This window comes from Puma concolor, chromosome B2 (genome assembly GCF_028749965.1).
Source record: "Puma concolor isolate L17-30 chromosome B2, mPumCon1.1.hap2, whole genome shotgun sequence".
Classification (NCBI taxonomy): Eukaryota; Metazoa; Chordata; class Mammalia; order Carnivora; family Felidae; genus Puma; species Puma concolor.
Genome location: NC_141671.1, coordinates 68,919,410 through 68,934,668, shown reverse-complemented (window position 1 = coordinate 68,934,668; position 15,259 = coordinate 68,919,410). Strand labels below are relative to the sequence as shown.

The 15,259-nt window shown below is 38.0% G+C and overlaps 1 protein-coding gene across 7 annotated transcripts in view; it reads left to right on the top strand.

Annotated features, from left to right (window-relative positions):
• COL12A1 (collagen type XII alpha 1 chain) overlaps positions 1–15,259 on the top strand; it is a 116,114-nt gene that overhangs the window by 55,914 nt on the left and 44,941 nt on the right. For 6 of the 7 annotated variants that reach the window (XM_086707251.1, XM_025926140.2, XM_086707246.1 and 3 more), the window contains 12 exons: positions 1,037–1,179; positions 1,491–1,620; positions 3,505–3,641; positions 4,728–4,857; positions 8,160–8,299; positions 8,566–8,698; positions 8,830–8,856; positions 9,197–9,339; positions 12,020–12,149; positions 12,575–12,714; positions 13,147–13,276; positions 14,528–14,670. In XM_086707251.1, the coding sequence (XP_086563377.1) occupies positions 1,037–1,179; positions 1,491–1,620; positions 3,505–3,641; positions 4,728–4,857; positions 8,160–8,299; positions 8,566–8,698; positions 8,830–8,856; positions 9,197–9,339; positions 12,020–12,149; positions 12,575–12,714; positions 13,147–13,276; positions 14,528–14,670 (1,526 nt within the window). The remainder of the gene's footprint in view (positions 1–1,036; positions 1,180–1,490; positions 1,621–3,504; positions 3,642–4,727; positions 4,858–8,159; positions 8,300–8,565; positions 8,699–8,829; positions 8,857–9,196; positions 9,340–12,019; positions 12,150–12,574; positions 12,715–13,146; positions 13,277–14,527; positions 14,671–15,259) is intronic. The other variant, XM_086707247.1, reaches the window with a different exon arrangement.

Below are 15,259 nucleotides of genomic sequence, written 5' to 3'. Positions count from 1 at the left end.
GCACCCCACATTTTATATTTTTGATGATACATTTTACATCTTTTATTTTATGCATCCTTTAGCTAATTATTATAATTTTAGTTAACTTTACTACTTTTGTCTTTTGACCTTCATACTTGCCTTATTGGTGATTGATCTACTATCTTTGCTATATATTTACTTTTTCCAGTGAAATTATTACTTTCATATTTCTCCTACCTCTCCTACCTGCCCTGATATGGCTCTTTTCTCTTTGTTGTGGAAGGTACTATTCCTCTAGTTCTCAGGTCTTTCTGTTTCAGAGAAATTATTTCATATGTGGCTATAAATTTTTCACATCCATGGGAAGAGGTGATTTCAGAGTCTTCTTTTGTTACCATCTTGAACCTGTCCTCCATCTCTTCTCTTACTATCCTTCATATTAGATCATAGGAACTGGGAAATAATGTATTTCATAATGGGCAGGATTAATCTGATATTTTCTTGAAACTTTAAACTCAATCTTTGGACAGTATATAGAAAGCTATATGGGTATTAAATGAAGAGGAAACTGAAAATCTTTTACTGTGCCTCATGGGCCTGGGTCCAGAAGTCCACGAATCCCCTAAGTTTCAGTTATTAATATATGGCACTCTCACTTAATTTTTCTTTAATTAATGATGAAATAAAATACTGTACTTGTTACTTATGTATGAAATTTTATGATTGAAATCTGAAAAGAGACAACTTAAAGATATTCCAGAAAAAGAGATTGACATTTCAGGAAGTTGTTATCTATTTTCACTTCCATATGGACTCATTGGAATACCAGTTGAAATTTAAACTTTCTTTTTTTATAAAATAGTTGTAACTTGCTGTCCTGAGTATGAGGTGGCAATGAACAATGAGATTAGGTTTTTCAGGAGAGAGGAAAGAATTATATTGACCCTCATTGACTTCTTGCAGCAACCCATTCTCTATTTAGCATATATAATACCAATTATTAAATAGGAGTCAACAATTAAAAATGAGTAGATTGACAGGAATTAGACTGATGTCTGCCTTTACATTCCAACAGTACCAGTCCCCGTGGTCAGCATGAATATTTATGATATTAGCCCTACCAGCATGCATGTGCAGTGGCAGCCAGTGGGAGGGGCTACTGGCTACACCGTGACATACGAACCCACCAATGCCACAGAACCAGCAAAACCGAAAGAGGTGAGAGACATTTGTTTCTTTATCATTGGGTCTTCCTGAGACTTTATAGTTTTAGAGACTGCATTAAACTGCAGTTGCTTATGAACTTATTTATAACTACATGCAAAATGGAAAAATAGAAAATTAGATTTGTGACCTTTGATACATTTTTAAAAAACATTGGCATGAAAGGAAATTCTGTTCAGAGAAATGAAAAATAACTGTTGTGTTATATAATCTAGTGGTTACAAATAGGCCATAATTGGCTAGCCCCAGTAAATGGAAATGTTTGATTTGAATGTCTTATTTCCCTTTGGCATGTCCATATGCAGATGCGTGTGGGGCCAACAGTGAACGACGTGCAGCTGACTGATCTTTTTCCCAACACTGAGTATGCAGTCACAGTGCAGGCTGCCTTGCACGACCTCACTAGTGAACCTGTCACTGCTCGGGAAGTCACCTGTAAGATATTACCAGTTTTTATTCTTTCTTTATTGCTGTTGATGTAATGTTCATTAGGATTTTTCTTCCACCCAATCACACTATCAATACTTGAATAATTTGTGCATAAATTACAGGGTTATTCCTTATGGGAATCACAATTGAGAATTAAAGTTAATTCTAGACTTATGGCAGCATCTTAAATTGATTCTAGGATGTACTTTTTTTTCACATTTAACGTAGTTGATACTGAGGATGTTTCTTAACAATCGGTGGGTGTCTTACAAGTAGTTTTGGCCAAATGTCAATGAGGGCATAGAATATAAAATAATGGTATATTTAAGTATGATATATAGCACTGGTGAGAAGGGAATGTCGAGTGAGTGTAATTTTGGAGGAAGATTCTAGACTTAAGATTAAGATGTTTCAAGTTCTTGCTGAAGTAGAAACTTTATGGCACATGTAGATAAGTCTGTTTCAATTAAGTGAGCTAATCAGTTTACTCAATCCAAAAACATATTTATTGATCATCTGTTGTACTTCAGTCACTTTGCTGGGTATTGGGAATGCACCAATAGATAATACAAGGTGTAGTGTAAAGCATGTGGACTCCTTTGTGGTTTGCACTTTTCTTGAGTTATTGATCAGTCCCTTTTGTGTTTTTGGTTTGTTTCATTGGCATTCAGGTGCTTTTTCTTGAAAAGGACAATGATTGCACTTAGGACCCTTGCTTTTCCTGGCTAGAACTTTTGTTTCATGCTTGTTGAGGTGGTCATATTGGAATAGATGACTAGGTTTAAATTTGAGTCTCAGCCCACGTTTCTAAGGAAATTAAGAAGTTAGAAGGAAACTTCAAGGGGGAGGGGAAGTGATACAGAAGCATGATAAGGCAGAAAAGAGAAAGCGCCCTTGAAGGGTGGGACAGTATAAATTCACTGACAAGAAATAATCATTTTTTATATACTAGACCCTGTTTAGAGCTGGTGGTGGTTTTGTAGAAATGAGGTAGTGGCAGATGGAAAGAGTGGGAAGCCAGCTAGGGATTGGAGATAGGTGTTCTCAGAGTGTCTGGAGAGAAGATGGAAGAGTCATAATGGCACGAAAGGCGAGTGTGGTCATGGATTTGATATGGAACTGGAATACAACAGTGGAGGAAGGGAGGACACAGAGATGCAGAGAGACAAAAACATTGAAGGGAAAAAGGTGCAGAAACATGGAAGTGGAGGGTGACGTTCAGGAGGAAGGATGTACAGAGTTGAAATGAGAGACAAAGGAAATTGGTCAACGGGCAGCTAGAAAGTGAGATCTGTCTAATATATTCTTTGTTGGTTATCCTTAGCCATGTTCTTTTTAAGGTAAGGTTTTGTTTGACTTGTCAAAAAGTTTGTCATTTGGATTTCTTGTAACCATTTATGCTTCTGTGGATTTTCTTACCAGCTTACCGGGTGCTTAATTTTGGCCCATCTTCATTCTTCATTCTCATAACCATTTGTTTTTCTATCATTTTCTTTTAAGGGACCATAACTCTTTCGATTTTGTTTTCTATCCTAACTGATTTAAATATCTGATAAACACAAGCTGCACATTTATGCTGAATTATGATATATTATAGGTGAATAGCAAGTAAGATCTTATTAAAATAGTATGGAAGGAAGTCTGCATATAAAAGAGAAATTATAATTATAATAAAAATTTAAATTTATCATATTTTTAAAGATCCTTACTAAGAAAAATTGAGCTCTACCTAGTAGAATCATAGTATGTTTATCAGCATAGCTATTTTTCAAAGTTATTTTGCTGCACACTGTTAAGTTTTCTGCAAACAATTCCTTGAAAACGTGTGTAAATGCATTAGAATTCTGTGGTGAGAGCCACATCAAAATCTCATTTCTCATGCGTCTCCAGTGCCTTTACCCAAACCTCGAGATCTGAGACTCAGAGATGTGACTCACAGCACCATGAATGTGTTTTGGGAACCCGTGCCTGGAAAAGTGCGTAAATATATCGTTCGCTACAAAACACCAGAAGAGGATGTCAAAGAGGTAAGTTGAAGACTGGAATGGATTTGGAAATATTTGTTTTCTGTAGGTTTAATAAAAGAACCCAAATTAGTATAGAGAATAGCATGTTTGAATACTTGTAACCTTATTAATACAGTATTGAAAATTTGTTATATTAATAAAGCATTTTTTGAATACTTGATGATATATTGGACTGTGTTGCATTTAGTTTGGAAATGTTTTGTTGTGTGATATTGATCTCAAAATCATTATCCCTTAATGGATAGAGTCGTAGAATGTAGTTGGTACTTCCTTCTCATTAAGATGCCTTTTATGGTATTCTGCATTCTATAAATTACTAAAAATATCATAATAATGTTTCTAAAAATAAAAGCTAGCAAAGGATGCAGGAAAGAAGAGGGGAGTTCATCAGATAATAGGAAGATAAGGCAATGCAGCAGGACTGAGAGAAAGGGTAAATGTATTCTTAGAGGAGGGTCCCTTTGGTGGTGAGCGTTTTTGAAATGATGTTGGGGCAGAGATCTGTTTCGATGACAACCTGATTCAAGGTGGGAGCAAACTGAGGGCCTTCACTAGAGAATGGGCTTAAAACTTATGTGTGCTTGGGGGCACATTAATGACATTTTTGGTAGATAGAAATAGTTTCCGTAAGCACTCACTTGTTGACTGTGCTGGTCATTTGGATTATACTAAAGCTAATTTATACATGTGCACACATTCATTTCATTCTAGGTTTCAATTTCAAAAGAGGCACAATGACCAGTGGGCCTCACAGGATTCTTGTGCATAACAAATGAGGTAATGCACAGGAGAACATTTCTGAAAGAAGTAAGGCAGTGATACAAAAGGAAACAGAAACTGTCGTTGCAAAATGGTTAGGTTGCTTGAATCTGTAGAGAGTCATTATTTACCAAACCCTAGTGTCAATATATTTTTCCACATTGGAAGCATTTAAACTGTCTCTGGTTCCTGGACTCTTTTGCATATTAGAAACCATTGCTATTTTTTGTAGCACAATTCTTATGCTCTTTTGCTAAGAGGTACAGTAAACAACAGAAATGTTAAAACTATACTCTTCGTAAAAATAGTTCCACTGCTCTATTACAGGTAGAAGTAGACAGGTCAAGGACCAGCACCCCTCTCAAAGACCTGCTCTCACAAACCCTGTACACAGTAGGGGTTTCTGCAGTATATGATGAAGGGGAGTCTCCCCCGGTGACTGCTCAAGAAACTACCCGTAAGTTGTGATCATGCTTCCTTGATAATTGAGAAACAACATTACATGACTGTGTAACTGAACTTATTGGGTCATTTTGTTTCTTAGTACAATTTTTCTTGAATATTTGTGGATTTCCAGATTGCTTTTTATTTATTTTCTGCCCATCTTCTACCTTCATGTCCATTCCTTTTATTTTCAAATTTATTGTGTTATTTTATTTTTCAATTAAGTTTTTAATTTTTCAAAAATTAAAAAAAAATTAATGTTTTTATTTATCTTGAGAGAGAGAGAGACAGAGAGAGAGAAAGAGGAAGAACAGGGTAGGGGCAGAGAGAGAGAGGGACAGAATCCTAAGCAGTCTCCATGTGGTAGCACAGAGCCCTACGTGGGGCTCTAAGTCACAGACCTTGAGATCATGACCTGAGCTGAAATCAAGAGTTGGACGCTTAACCAATTGAGCCACCCAGGCACTCTATTTAAAAATTTTAAAAATGTTTTTATTATCTAAGTTTAAAATTTTAATTCTAGTATAGTTAACATACAGTGTTATGTTTCAGGTGTACAATATAGTGATTTAACATGTCCATTCCTTCTATGATATGTTTATCTTACTATTATTCTATCAGCCACTGTCATTAATTCATCTTCCAGATACTCAACTGGTGTGTGTACGTGTGTGTGTGCGTGCGTGTGTGCATGTGTGGGGGGGGGTGGGGAGGAAGTATATTCTTGATGTAAGTTGGCCATTTTCTCTGGGAAAGTTGTGTTAGTTATCAAATATTTTTTGAAATCTTACTATATATAAAGTGCTATCAGCGGTAACAAAATATAAAATCTTTGCCTTCAGTAGTTCATGATTTCATTGTGGAGATAAGAAAAAGTAATTGACAATGTAGGGGCTCATGTAAGGAAGGTGAGGTAAGCGGCACTCAGGTTGCGCACTGTCGGGTTTCAGAGGAAGGGGAGGCTTGCACGGTGGAAAGGCAGGGGAGATGCAGGGCAACCTGCCCTGGTCCCGTCTCACCTGCTCCATTTTGTTGCTGCTTCCAGGGATGTCCGTTTCTTCCTCTGTCATGGTACTTGCATAGTATTTAACCCAATTATTGTTGCTCGTTAATCTTTTTCTATCTATTCTGCTTACCCCTCCTCCCCACAAGTGAAGGCAGAGACATACTTACTTTGTACAACTTTGCATCTCCAGTGCCTGGCACTGTGCTTAGCACATAATTTCCTAATCAAATAGCGCTTAAGAAGTTGAGGTCTAGAGGGGCGTGTGGGTTGGTTGAGCATTCAACTTCTTCTCAGGTCATGATCTCATGGTTTGTGAGTTTGAGCCCCACTTCAGGCTCTGTGCTGACAGCCTGGATCCTGGAGTCTGCTTTGGACTCTGTGTCTCCCTCCCTCTCTGCCCCTACCCCGCTCTTTCTCTTTCTCTCTCTCTCTCAAAAATAAATAAACACTAAACAAAATTTTAAAAAAAAGTTGAGGTCTAGAGCCGGTCTAGTTCCAAAGAAATATAATGGGAGCTACTTATGAAATTCACAGTTTTCTAGTAGCCACATTTGAAAAAGTAAAAGGAGGGGTGCCTGGGTGGCTCAGTCGGTTGAGCGGCTGACTTCGGCTCAGGTCATGATCTCGCGGTCCGTGAGTTCGAGCCCCGCGTCGGGCTCTGGGCTGATGGCTCTGATGGCTCAGAGCCTGGAGCCTGCTTCCGATTCTGAGTCTCCCTCTCTCTCTGACCCTCCCCCGTTCATGCTCTGTCTCTCTCTATCTCAAAAATAAATAAACGTTTAAAAAAAAATTGAAAAAGTAAAAGGAGACAGAGGAAACTAATTTCAATGTGTTCTATTTAACCCAATATATAAAAAGTGTTGTCATTTTAATATGTATCAGTAAAATAATTATATTAATACTTCTCATAATTTTTTCCTATAATAATTATTTGAAATCCAGTACATATTAACTTTATACTTACAGTATTTCTCAATTGGGACTAGGCATATTTCAAGTACTCAGTAGCTACTACTGTATGGCTAGTAGCTTTGACAGGAGACACCACAGGTCTAGAAAATTTAAATGACTTGCCCCACCTCATCCAGCAAGGTACTGCTGGGATCAATACAAATCTGGAACATTTGCTTCCTGCCCTGTAACTCCCTCACTAGAGGCCCCAAAGCTTCTCCTTTCATACCTAACTGTCTATACAGGATCAGGGAGTCTGGTCAAATGTTACAGCCTACTCCTTAACATCAGACAGTATCGACTTCTGCTTTTCTTATCATGTGATTGCTGCTAGCAATCTCAGCTGTCTTCTTGGCATGGTTCTTACCTGGAAAGGGTAGTGCCTGGATGGGAATATCAGTGCATGCGAGTAGACAGACAGCTCTGCATAAACATAACAGGTGTAGTAAAGAAAAAAAGTCAGGAAAGAAAGACTAGTGGAAGGAGTTAATTTAGCAATTACTAAATCAATACTTTCAATGTGTTTTTAATCCTTAAGACTTCCTAATACCTTTTAGATATATTGAAAGTACATCCTTAACATGTGGTTTGCTTTGCAGATGTGCTTATGAAAGTGGTGCCACTCAGTATTTCATTGGGCCTTTTCACTGTAATTATTAGAAATAAATTTTTGATGGGTCTGGATTTTGTGTAGTTGGCTTTGGTTAGTAGGGGGTAGAGAAATAATTGAAAATGAAAGCTCATAACTGGAGGCAGACATTCCAGATTCCTTGTGCCTGGTCAATGGAGAGGCTTTTAATTGGGGTTTCAGCAGTCATTAGCACTCTGGGGTTATTCCTGTCTCTGGACAGAGTGAGTACAGTCTGCTTCACTTATCCTTAAGATAGACGAGTGTTTATCAGAAAACCTCACGCATGGATTACTTAGATCATTACATTTCATAGGCCATGATGGCCCATGCACTCTCAGATAATTATCTACCAAAGTTTAGGTTTATGGTATTGCTGTGTGAACAGGTCCGTAGATGTTCAGCTTTCAAATAGGACATTGAAAAAAAATACTTGAGATGCAGAATGATTGAGAACCAGTGAATCAGAAGAGTATTACTAAAAGGTACTTTAAAAAATATCACCATTTTAACAGAATACAAATAGTAACCTATTACATCCATGTACTGTTTGCAGTTTTCAGAGCTTTCTCTTACACTATCTTTCAAATGAACTGGACTGGTAAGATACTTGGTTCTAAACAATGCTTTCAGCCAGTGTCCCCATGTCCATGAAGGTAAAACAAAGCAGTTTTATTATATTGTTTGTGGATCACATTCATAGACTTGGTCCTGCTTTATCTCATGATAGGTACTGTGCCAGCACCAACAAACCTAAAGATTACTGAAGTAACACCGGAGAGTTTCCGAGGGACTTGGGATCATGGAGCTTCAGATGTGTCCCTGTACAGAATAACCTGGGCACCTTTTGGAAGCTCAGACAAGATGGAGGTAGTGTTAGCTCTCTTCCTTCCTTTCTCCCTTCCGTTTTTGAAAAACATCTTATTTCACTATAAGGAATCTTGTTTGAAGCATGTATTACCTCTATTGCCAGAAAAGCATCCTTTCTTATTAGTGACATTTGAACTCTTGGGATGCAACAAAGCCAGAATGGCTTTGTAGTGGCTAAATAATGTCAACCAACTTCCATTGAGTGTATGATGTACATGGTGACTTAATTTTGTGTGGGTTTGTTTTTTTTTTCCTCTTTCACTAAGACCATCTTAAATGGAGATGAAAATACTTTGGTGTTTGAAAACCTGAACCCGAACACTCTTTATGAAGTTTCTGTTACTGCCATATATCCTGATGAGTCAGAAAGCGATGACCTGACTGGCAGTGAGCGCACACGTAGGTGTTCAGCTTTGAAATAGGACCTTGTTATTTTAAAGTTAATTTAAAAAATAGAGCTATGGCTATATTAGTAATATTTCCCCAAATTCTGTTTTGTTTTTTTTTTGTTTTTTTTTTTTTAATTTCAGCACGTTTGATACCCTTAACAACACAAGGTAAGAGTTTAATTTGCTGAGCCATATGAATGACAAATAATGAATGAATGAATAAATGATGAACAAATGAATGAATGAAAAATACCATAAAATCCACTGCAAAGAGATTTTCTGCTTTTAAATTGCAAGGCATCGATTGAGACCTATTTTTAAACGTTTCTTAAAAAACTGCTTTATTGCCATTTGTTAAGAAGTCATTTAAGATTCAATGGCCATCCTTTACTGGGGTCAAATTTAGTCCTAAAGTTAAAAGTATACTGATTTCCTTGTGAATAGTGATTATTTGAGGAGGAGGCCTCGTTCTGTGAGCTTACTCTGTTTCTCAACAATCTTTTTTCAGCTCCAAAAAGTGGCCCACGAAACCTTCAAGTGTACAATGCAACATCTAACAGCTTGACTGTAAAGTGGGATCCCGCTAGTGGTCGTGTGCAGAAATACAGAATTACTTACCAGCCTTCAACAGGAGAAGGCAATGAGCAAACGGTAATATTTTTGAAAAAAATATAACTGGGAAAATTCTACCTTTTCTCCTCAAACTCTTTTCGCCTCCAGTGTTTAGTCATACGTACTACTTTGAGGGATGCAAAATTTATTGTATTGAATGGACTTATTTGACTCCATTTGCGATGGGAACTCTGGACATTCTCATGAGAAGCGTAAGTTGCTTTTCATGGTAGGCAGCCTCACAGCATCAGATATGTGCCTCATGCATGCACATTTCCCTTAAACACTCCTAGCGCTGGGTTATCTATGAAGATTTATAGATTTTTAAAGTCTATTTAGATTTTTAATCCATATTTCTCCAACTTAATCAAATACTGAAAGTTTGCCAAATTTCTGTTATTGTAATTTTCTTGTTTTTGCATGTGATAGATATTTCCTATATCTGGAGTTTCCAGATCTAGGCTTCTGTTCACCTAATTCATATTATTTATTATTTTTATATTTATCCAAATAGAGGTTTCTGAGAAAGATGATATTACTGTAAACAACCTTCATCTTCTTTATCTTTCTGGTCTTCCCTGATTTAACAAAGTCCTTGTCCATTCACTTTGTCTTTTTTTGAACCTTCTCCACCTTTGCTTTGTGAAATATGTGACTAGAACTGCACATAGGTCAGAAGGCACCATGATTTTTTATACCAGCAGGGAGATGCTTTCTGATTTATTTCAAATGTCTCTTTTGCTGTATATGGTCCAGCATTTTGTTGACATAATTTTGGCTATAACATTTCCTCACATAGCCATATAGAGAGATAGGAGTTATTAACAGTAAGTCACCTGACTTGCCGAGATCCAGCAAATGGGTCTTACCCCTTACCAGTAGAGATGTTAGATGGATGCCAGAGGTGGATGCTGGCAGTGGTTAAAGGTGTATGGGTAAAGTTTTCTGATACTGCATATTAAGTGGGTTTAGCTGAACTGGAACCCTTCCCATCCCTGGCGTGACTTTTGAGTCAGTCTTTTGAGGTTTCCATACAACTAGTCTTAGGCAGTATTTTTGGATAGAAATTTTGTCTACTTTCATTAAATAAGTTTTCAATAATAAACTAAATACCAACTGTAATCAACTGGCTTTTATAGAAAATAAGAAAAGACACATTTGATGAACTGATAATTTGATGTCTGAAACAGGACTTCTTGGGGTGCTTGAGTGGCTCAGTTGGTTTTGGTTATGGCTTCATGGGTTCAAGCCCCACACTGAGCATCGGACTCTGTTCTGGCATCATGAAGGCTGCTTGGAATTCTCGCTGTCTCCCTCTCTCTCTCTCTCTTTCTCTCTGTATCCGTCTCCCACTTGTGCTGTCTCTCTCAAAATAAATAAACTTAAAAAAAACGCCAGAACTTCTTTTGTCTATGTCAGGCCAGATTTAGGTAAAACTTAAAAGCAGGTGAAGCTTGTCTTCAGCATTTCCCTCCCCATTTCTACTGTGTCTCAGAGGTTTGATACAACTTGAAGGAGTCTCATAAACTCACCCTCTGGAAAGTATTAAATGATAATCCCTCAAGGTTTGTTATTCTTAGGAATATTTGCATTTCACTGCTAGTCCATGAAATAAAGTAATGAATCACTGGTACTGGAAATATTTTGTAGAGTTGGATGGGAGAAGTAGGTCATGCCTCTGCTTACCCATCAGGCTTGTTCTACTAAGTGAATGCCTTCATACTTGTTAAATATCAAATGGTCTGTATGGATATTGATACTTCTTTTCTCATAACCTCAAATATCCAATTTACTAAAATTAGCCACCTCATTCAATTTGCTCATATTGAGGATGACTCGTGTTTCATTGAGGTTTTTTTCTGGAATTCAAAGAGTTGGTGGGTGGTTAAGTGGGAAACATCTGGACCATACTAGAGCATCCAGCCATCCAGATGTACACTCTTTGTGGGCAGCATGCCATTTTCATGTGATTTTAATTAGTATCACATAAGTATTTGAATTCGGTAGACTGTTAACAAATCATACAAATTTTCTTTCAACAAGATAGCTAGATGGCCTTAAGCAATGAGTAAAAAACTTCAAACTCTGTAATTGGAGAAAATTGGGAAAGCTTCATACGTCAAGCCTGGTATCACAGAGCTGGCTGGGAACCCTGGCCTGAGAGTGACCTGGCAAAGGGTCCAGTCACGTAGTTTACACAGCTAATGCTGTTAGAATGGCACTTTTGGGGCGGGGGGTAGGGGGAGGGCGGGGAGGAGAAATTCCAGTGCTTTAGATCTTTTGCTGAATCATTTTAATGTGTTTTCTAAAGCAAATAAAAAACATCTGTAAAAAAAATAAAAATACTAGTGAATGGTGTGGAGCTTCTAATATTAGGCAGTTCTTTCTATCTGAAAATTCCTTTGTAGCTCACTTATGATCAAAGCCTTTTTGAGGAAAGAGCTATGAAATGTGCCTTGGACGAAATTTTGCTGTGCTGGCGGCAAGTTGAAATATCTTTTTGAGGTCACCAGTTTAAGGCTTAGAATGTTCTTTATGATTTAAGGTGCATCGTTTACACTTCAAATTACACCATAAGATATATTTTAAACCTTCACTGTGGTATGTGTTTCCAGATCTTGGCAAGGGTCTCAAATAGCTCCCCTGTAGAAAGAGCTTTCTCTGACAGATCAGTGAGATGGAGAGGACGTGACTAACACTTATCCCTGTTTTGCTTAAGACCACAATAGGGGGACGGCAGAACAGTGTGGTCCTGCAGAAACTGAAGCCTGACACTCCTTACACGATCACTGTGTCCTCCCTGTATCCTGACGGTGAAGGAGGTCGGATGACAGGAAGAGGCAAGACCAGTAAGTAAATCCAGACTCCTGTATGTTCTTTATTAGCTACCACTGGAACAGAATCACCTCTTTATCTGGAAACAGCGAGTGACACAGTTTTGCTAATCAAATTTTAAAATGCATTGACAAAATGATATTAATTGCTTATCCTTGCTTGGAGTTATCTGTCTCTGTTTATGGAGAAAGACATTTATTACTTTCTAGGACTGAAAAAGAAACCACTTTGGGGCCAAAATATTTTGTGGAGAGGAGACATGTGTACCGGATTACCAAAGAAATTCTTTTATTTATTCACTACTTCAACAAATATTTGTGGGGTGCCCATTATGGGGTCTCTGCTGTATTCAAGGTGCCTGGGAAATATCAACGAATGTGCATTTTGAGTGTGCTTCGTAGTTGGGATCATACTGTCATGTGATTTCTGTGCATTGCAGAACCTCTGAATACTGTGAGGAACCTCAGAGTATATGACCCTTCTACCAGCACCTTGAATGTTCGCTGGGACCACGCAGAGGGAAACCCTCGTCAGTACAAGCTCTTCTACGCACCAACAGCAGGTGGTCCAGAGGAACTGGTAATTACATCCTGTAGCGAAAAATGCATGTTTATTTAAACTGTAGCTGAATGAATTCAAAGTCAAGCTAAAAATGTTAACCAGTTTGCTTTAGGGCTGACGAAGTTCATATTCATTTAATAGAACTCAGTAGAGGGTAATAGGTTGCTGCCTTAGTGACAGGGTGATAGGAGGATTCTGGGAGGTTGAGCTGGGGGAAATAATTATTCCAGGAAGTTCTAAAGGGGGATCCTAGGGTGAGTGTCAGGGTCTAAAAAAGTCTTTATAAACTCTTGTAACAGTTCATATGGGCACATCTTTATATTCCGATATTACAGAACTTGCTTCTTGACTTGATCTTGAGTTAGTATTTTGAGTATTACATTGTTTGAGGTATTGTTTCTTTTACAAGTTTTTCAAGTCAAGTGCTTTACGTTTTATTAAAATCTTTAGGTACCAATCCCTGGGAATACGAATTATGCCATTCTTAGGAATCTGCAGCCAGATACCCCATATACTGTTACAGTAGTTCCTGTTTATACTGAAGGAGATGGAGGACGCACATCAGATACCGGAAGGACATGTAAGTTGAGAAGGAAGGAAAATTCTAGGTTTTTCATTATAAATTTTGCTTTTCATTATAAAGGCCGCATAGGCCTGTTAAAAATTTTTGGAAAATTCAGAATGATAGAATAACTACATAACAGGTACCTGCTATTTGTCTTCCAAACACCACCAACTGCTAACATTTTTGCACATGAAATAACAAATTTATAATGGCATTCTTCTGGGATGGTAATTTCAGGACTTATAAATGTGAATATGATCATTAGTATGCTATTTTCGTCATTCTCTTTCACCGACAAAAATTGATTTTGCTTTGCTTTGTGCTTTATAAATCTGTATGAAACAGTGTTTTGTAGTTGGCTTTCATAGCGTGAATTGTTGAAATGTGTTTATCACATTACTTGATTGCATGTTTCTCTGGTTTGCTGATGAAGTGCTTTTGGTCGTCAAAAATCTGTGTGCTTTCATTTGCTGTTAACATCTTGTGAAACCAGTTTAAAGTGGTTTTACTGTGCTTTGTAGTATTGCTTACAGGCTTTTGTGTTTACTAATAAATAATTTCTTTGGCCTTAAAAATATACTTGCTGATGGCTAAAAGGAAGCAAGTATAGATGGCTTCTTATGGTGAGAGATTTGTGCTCTGGAAAGATGATGTGATTAGCTAAAGTAGAGTTTGGGGTTAATGCATGGATTTAATTTGTATGTTTTTCTAAGGCCCTGTTGGGGAAGTTAATTGAGAACTGAGTGTATCTTCTATTTCTCCCTCTTTTTGACTTTTCTCTTAATCACAGAGCACCTCAGTAGCTATTTCTTGAATGAAGAAGGGTTGGATGAAAGAATGAATGATTGAAACCAGCCAGCTGAGTTAGATAGGCTTCATAGCTGTTGTCAGTTTGTACTGAGAAGGCAGACACTACAAAATTCCTTTTCTGTATCTCCATTATCTATGTTGGAAAACGAAAGTTTCTTTTCCAGTGTTGCCTCCCTTGTCCCTTGTCCTTTTATGGCCAGCCCAGTACTACTACTTGTACTAGCTTGTTTTTATTGGCAACAGTTTTGCTTCCATATAGAAAAAGGCCATAATTGGCTAACTTAGACTGAATTTGGATTTGGAGGGTTTTCATCTGCTTTTGTGGGTAGATAATTAGAAATTTAAGGAGGACAGTATTTTATCCTGTTACAGAGTATAACTCCCGAAGAAGCGATAACAAAAGCTTGACCTACATAAACAGACTTAAGAAATATGTGTTGGCTTTTCTTTCCTCAGTGGTGAGAGGGCTGGCAAGGAATGTCCAAGTGTACAATCCCACGCCAAACAGCCTAGACGTCCGCTGGGACCCTGCGCCGGGGCCCGTGCAGCAGTATCGCATCGTGTATTCTCCTGTGGCTGGCACAAGACCGTCGGAGTCTGTAAGCAATCTGGTCCTCTTTGAGCTCAGTAAAAGAGCTGTGTAGACTCTACTGCACCTCCTGCTGTGGCTGCTGGGCCAGACGGATAAGCCAGTTACTGGAGTGGCAGCGAGACTCATGCAAACCTCATTTCCTGATGAGCTTAGTCTTGTGTTTGTGTCTTGTTTGGTAGCCTGTGTGAATGCCAACCACAAACATGACCATGAATAATGCTTAAACGATTGCACCTAATGATTTAAGGCGGTGTACTAAATTTAGGGTTAGTTAGCAAAGATGGATTTTGGGAAAATACAAGTCAGCTATATGAGTTAAATACCCCAGTAATAAATGCAAATCATTAACAGACCTTGTCAGTATGGGCTTTTGTTGTAATGTAGAAATGTCTGTGTTATGAAAATATCTTAAAGTTTGCCTTTACTGGCTCTTACAAGTTGCCCAGTCTGTTTCAATTCACATTACTATTTAGTTTTGTTTTTGTTTTTGTTTTTGTTTTTGAGAGAGAGATGAGAGGGAGTGGGTGTGCACATACACGCGCAAATGGGGGAGGGGCAGGAGAGAGAGAATCTTAAGCAGGCTCCACGCTCAGCAC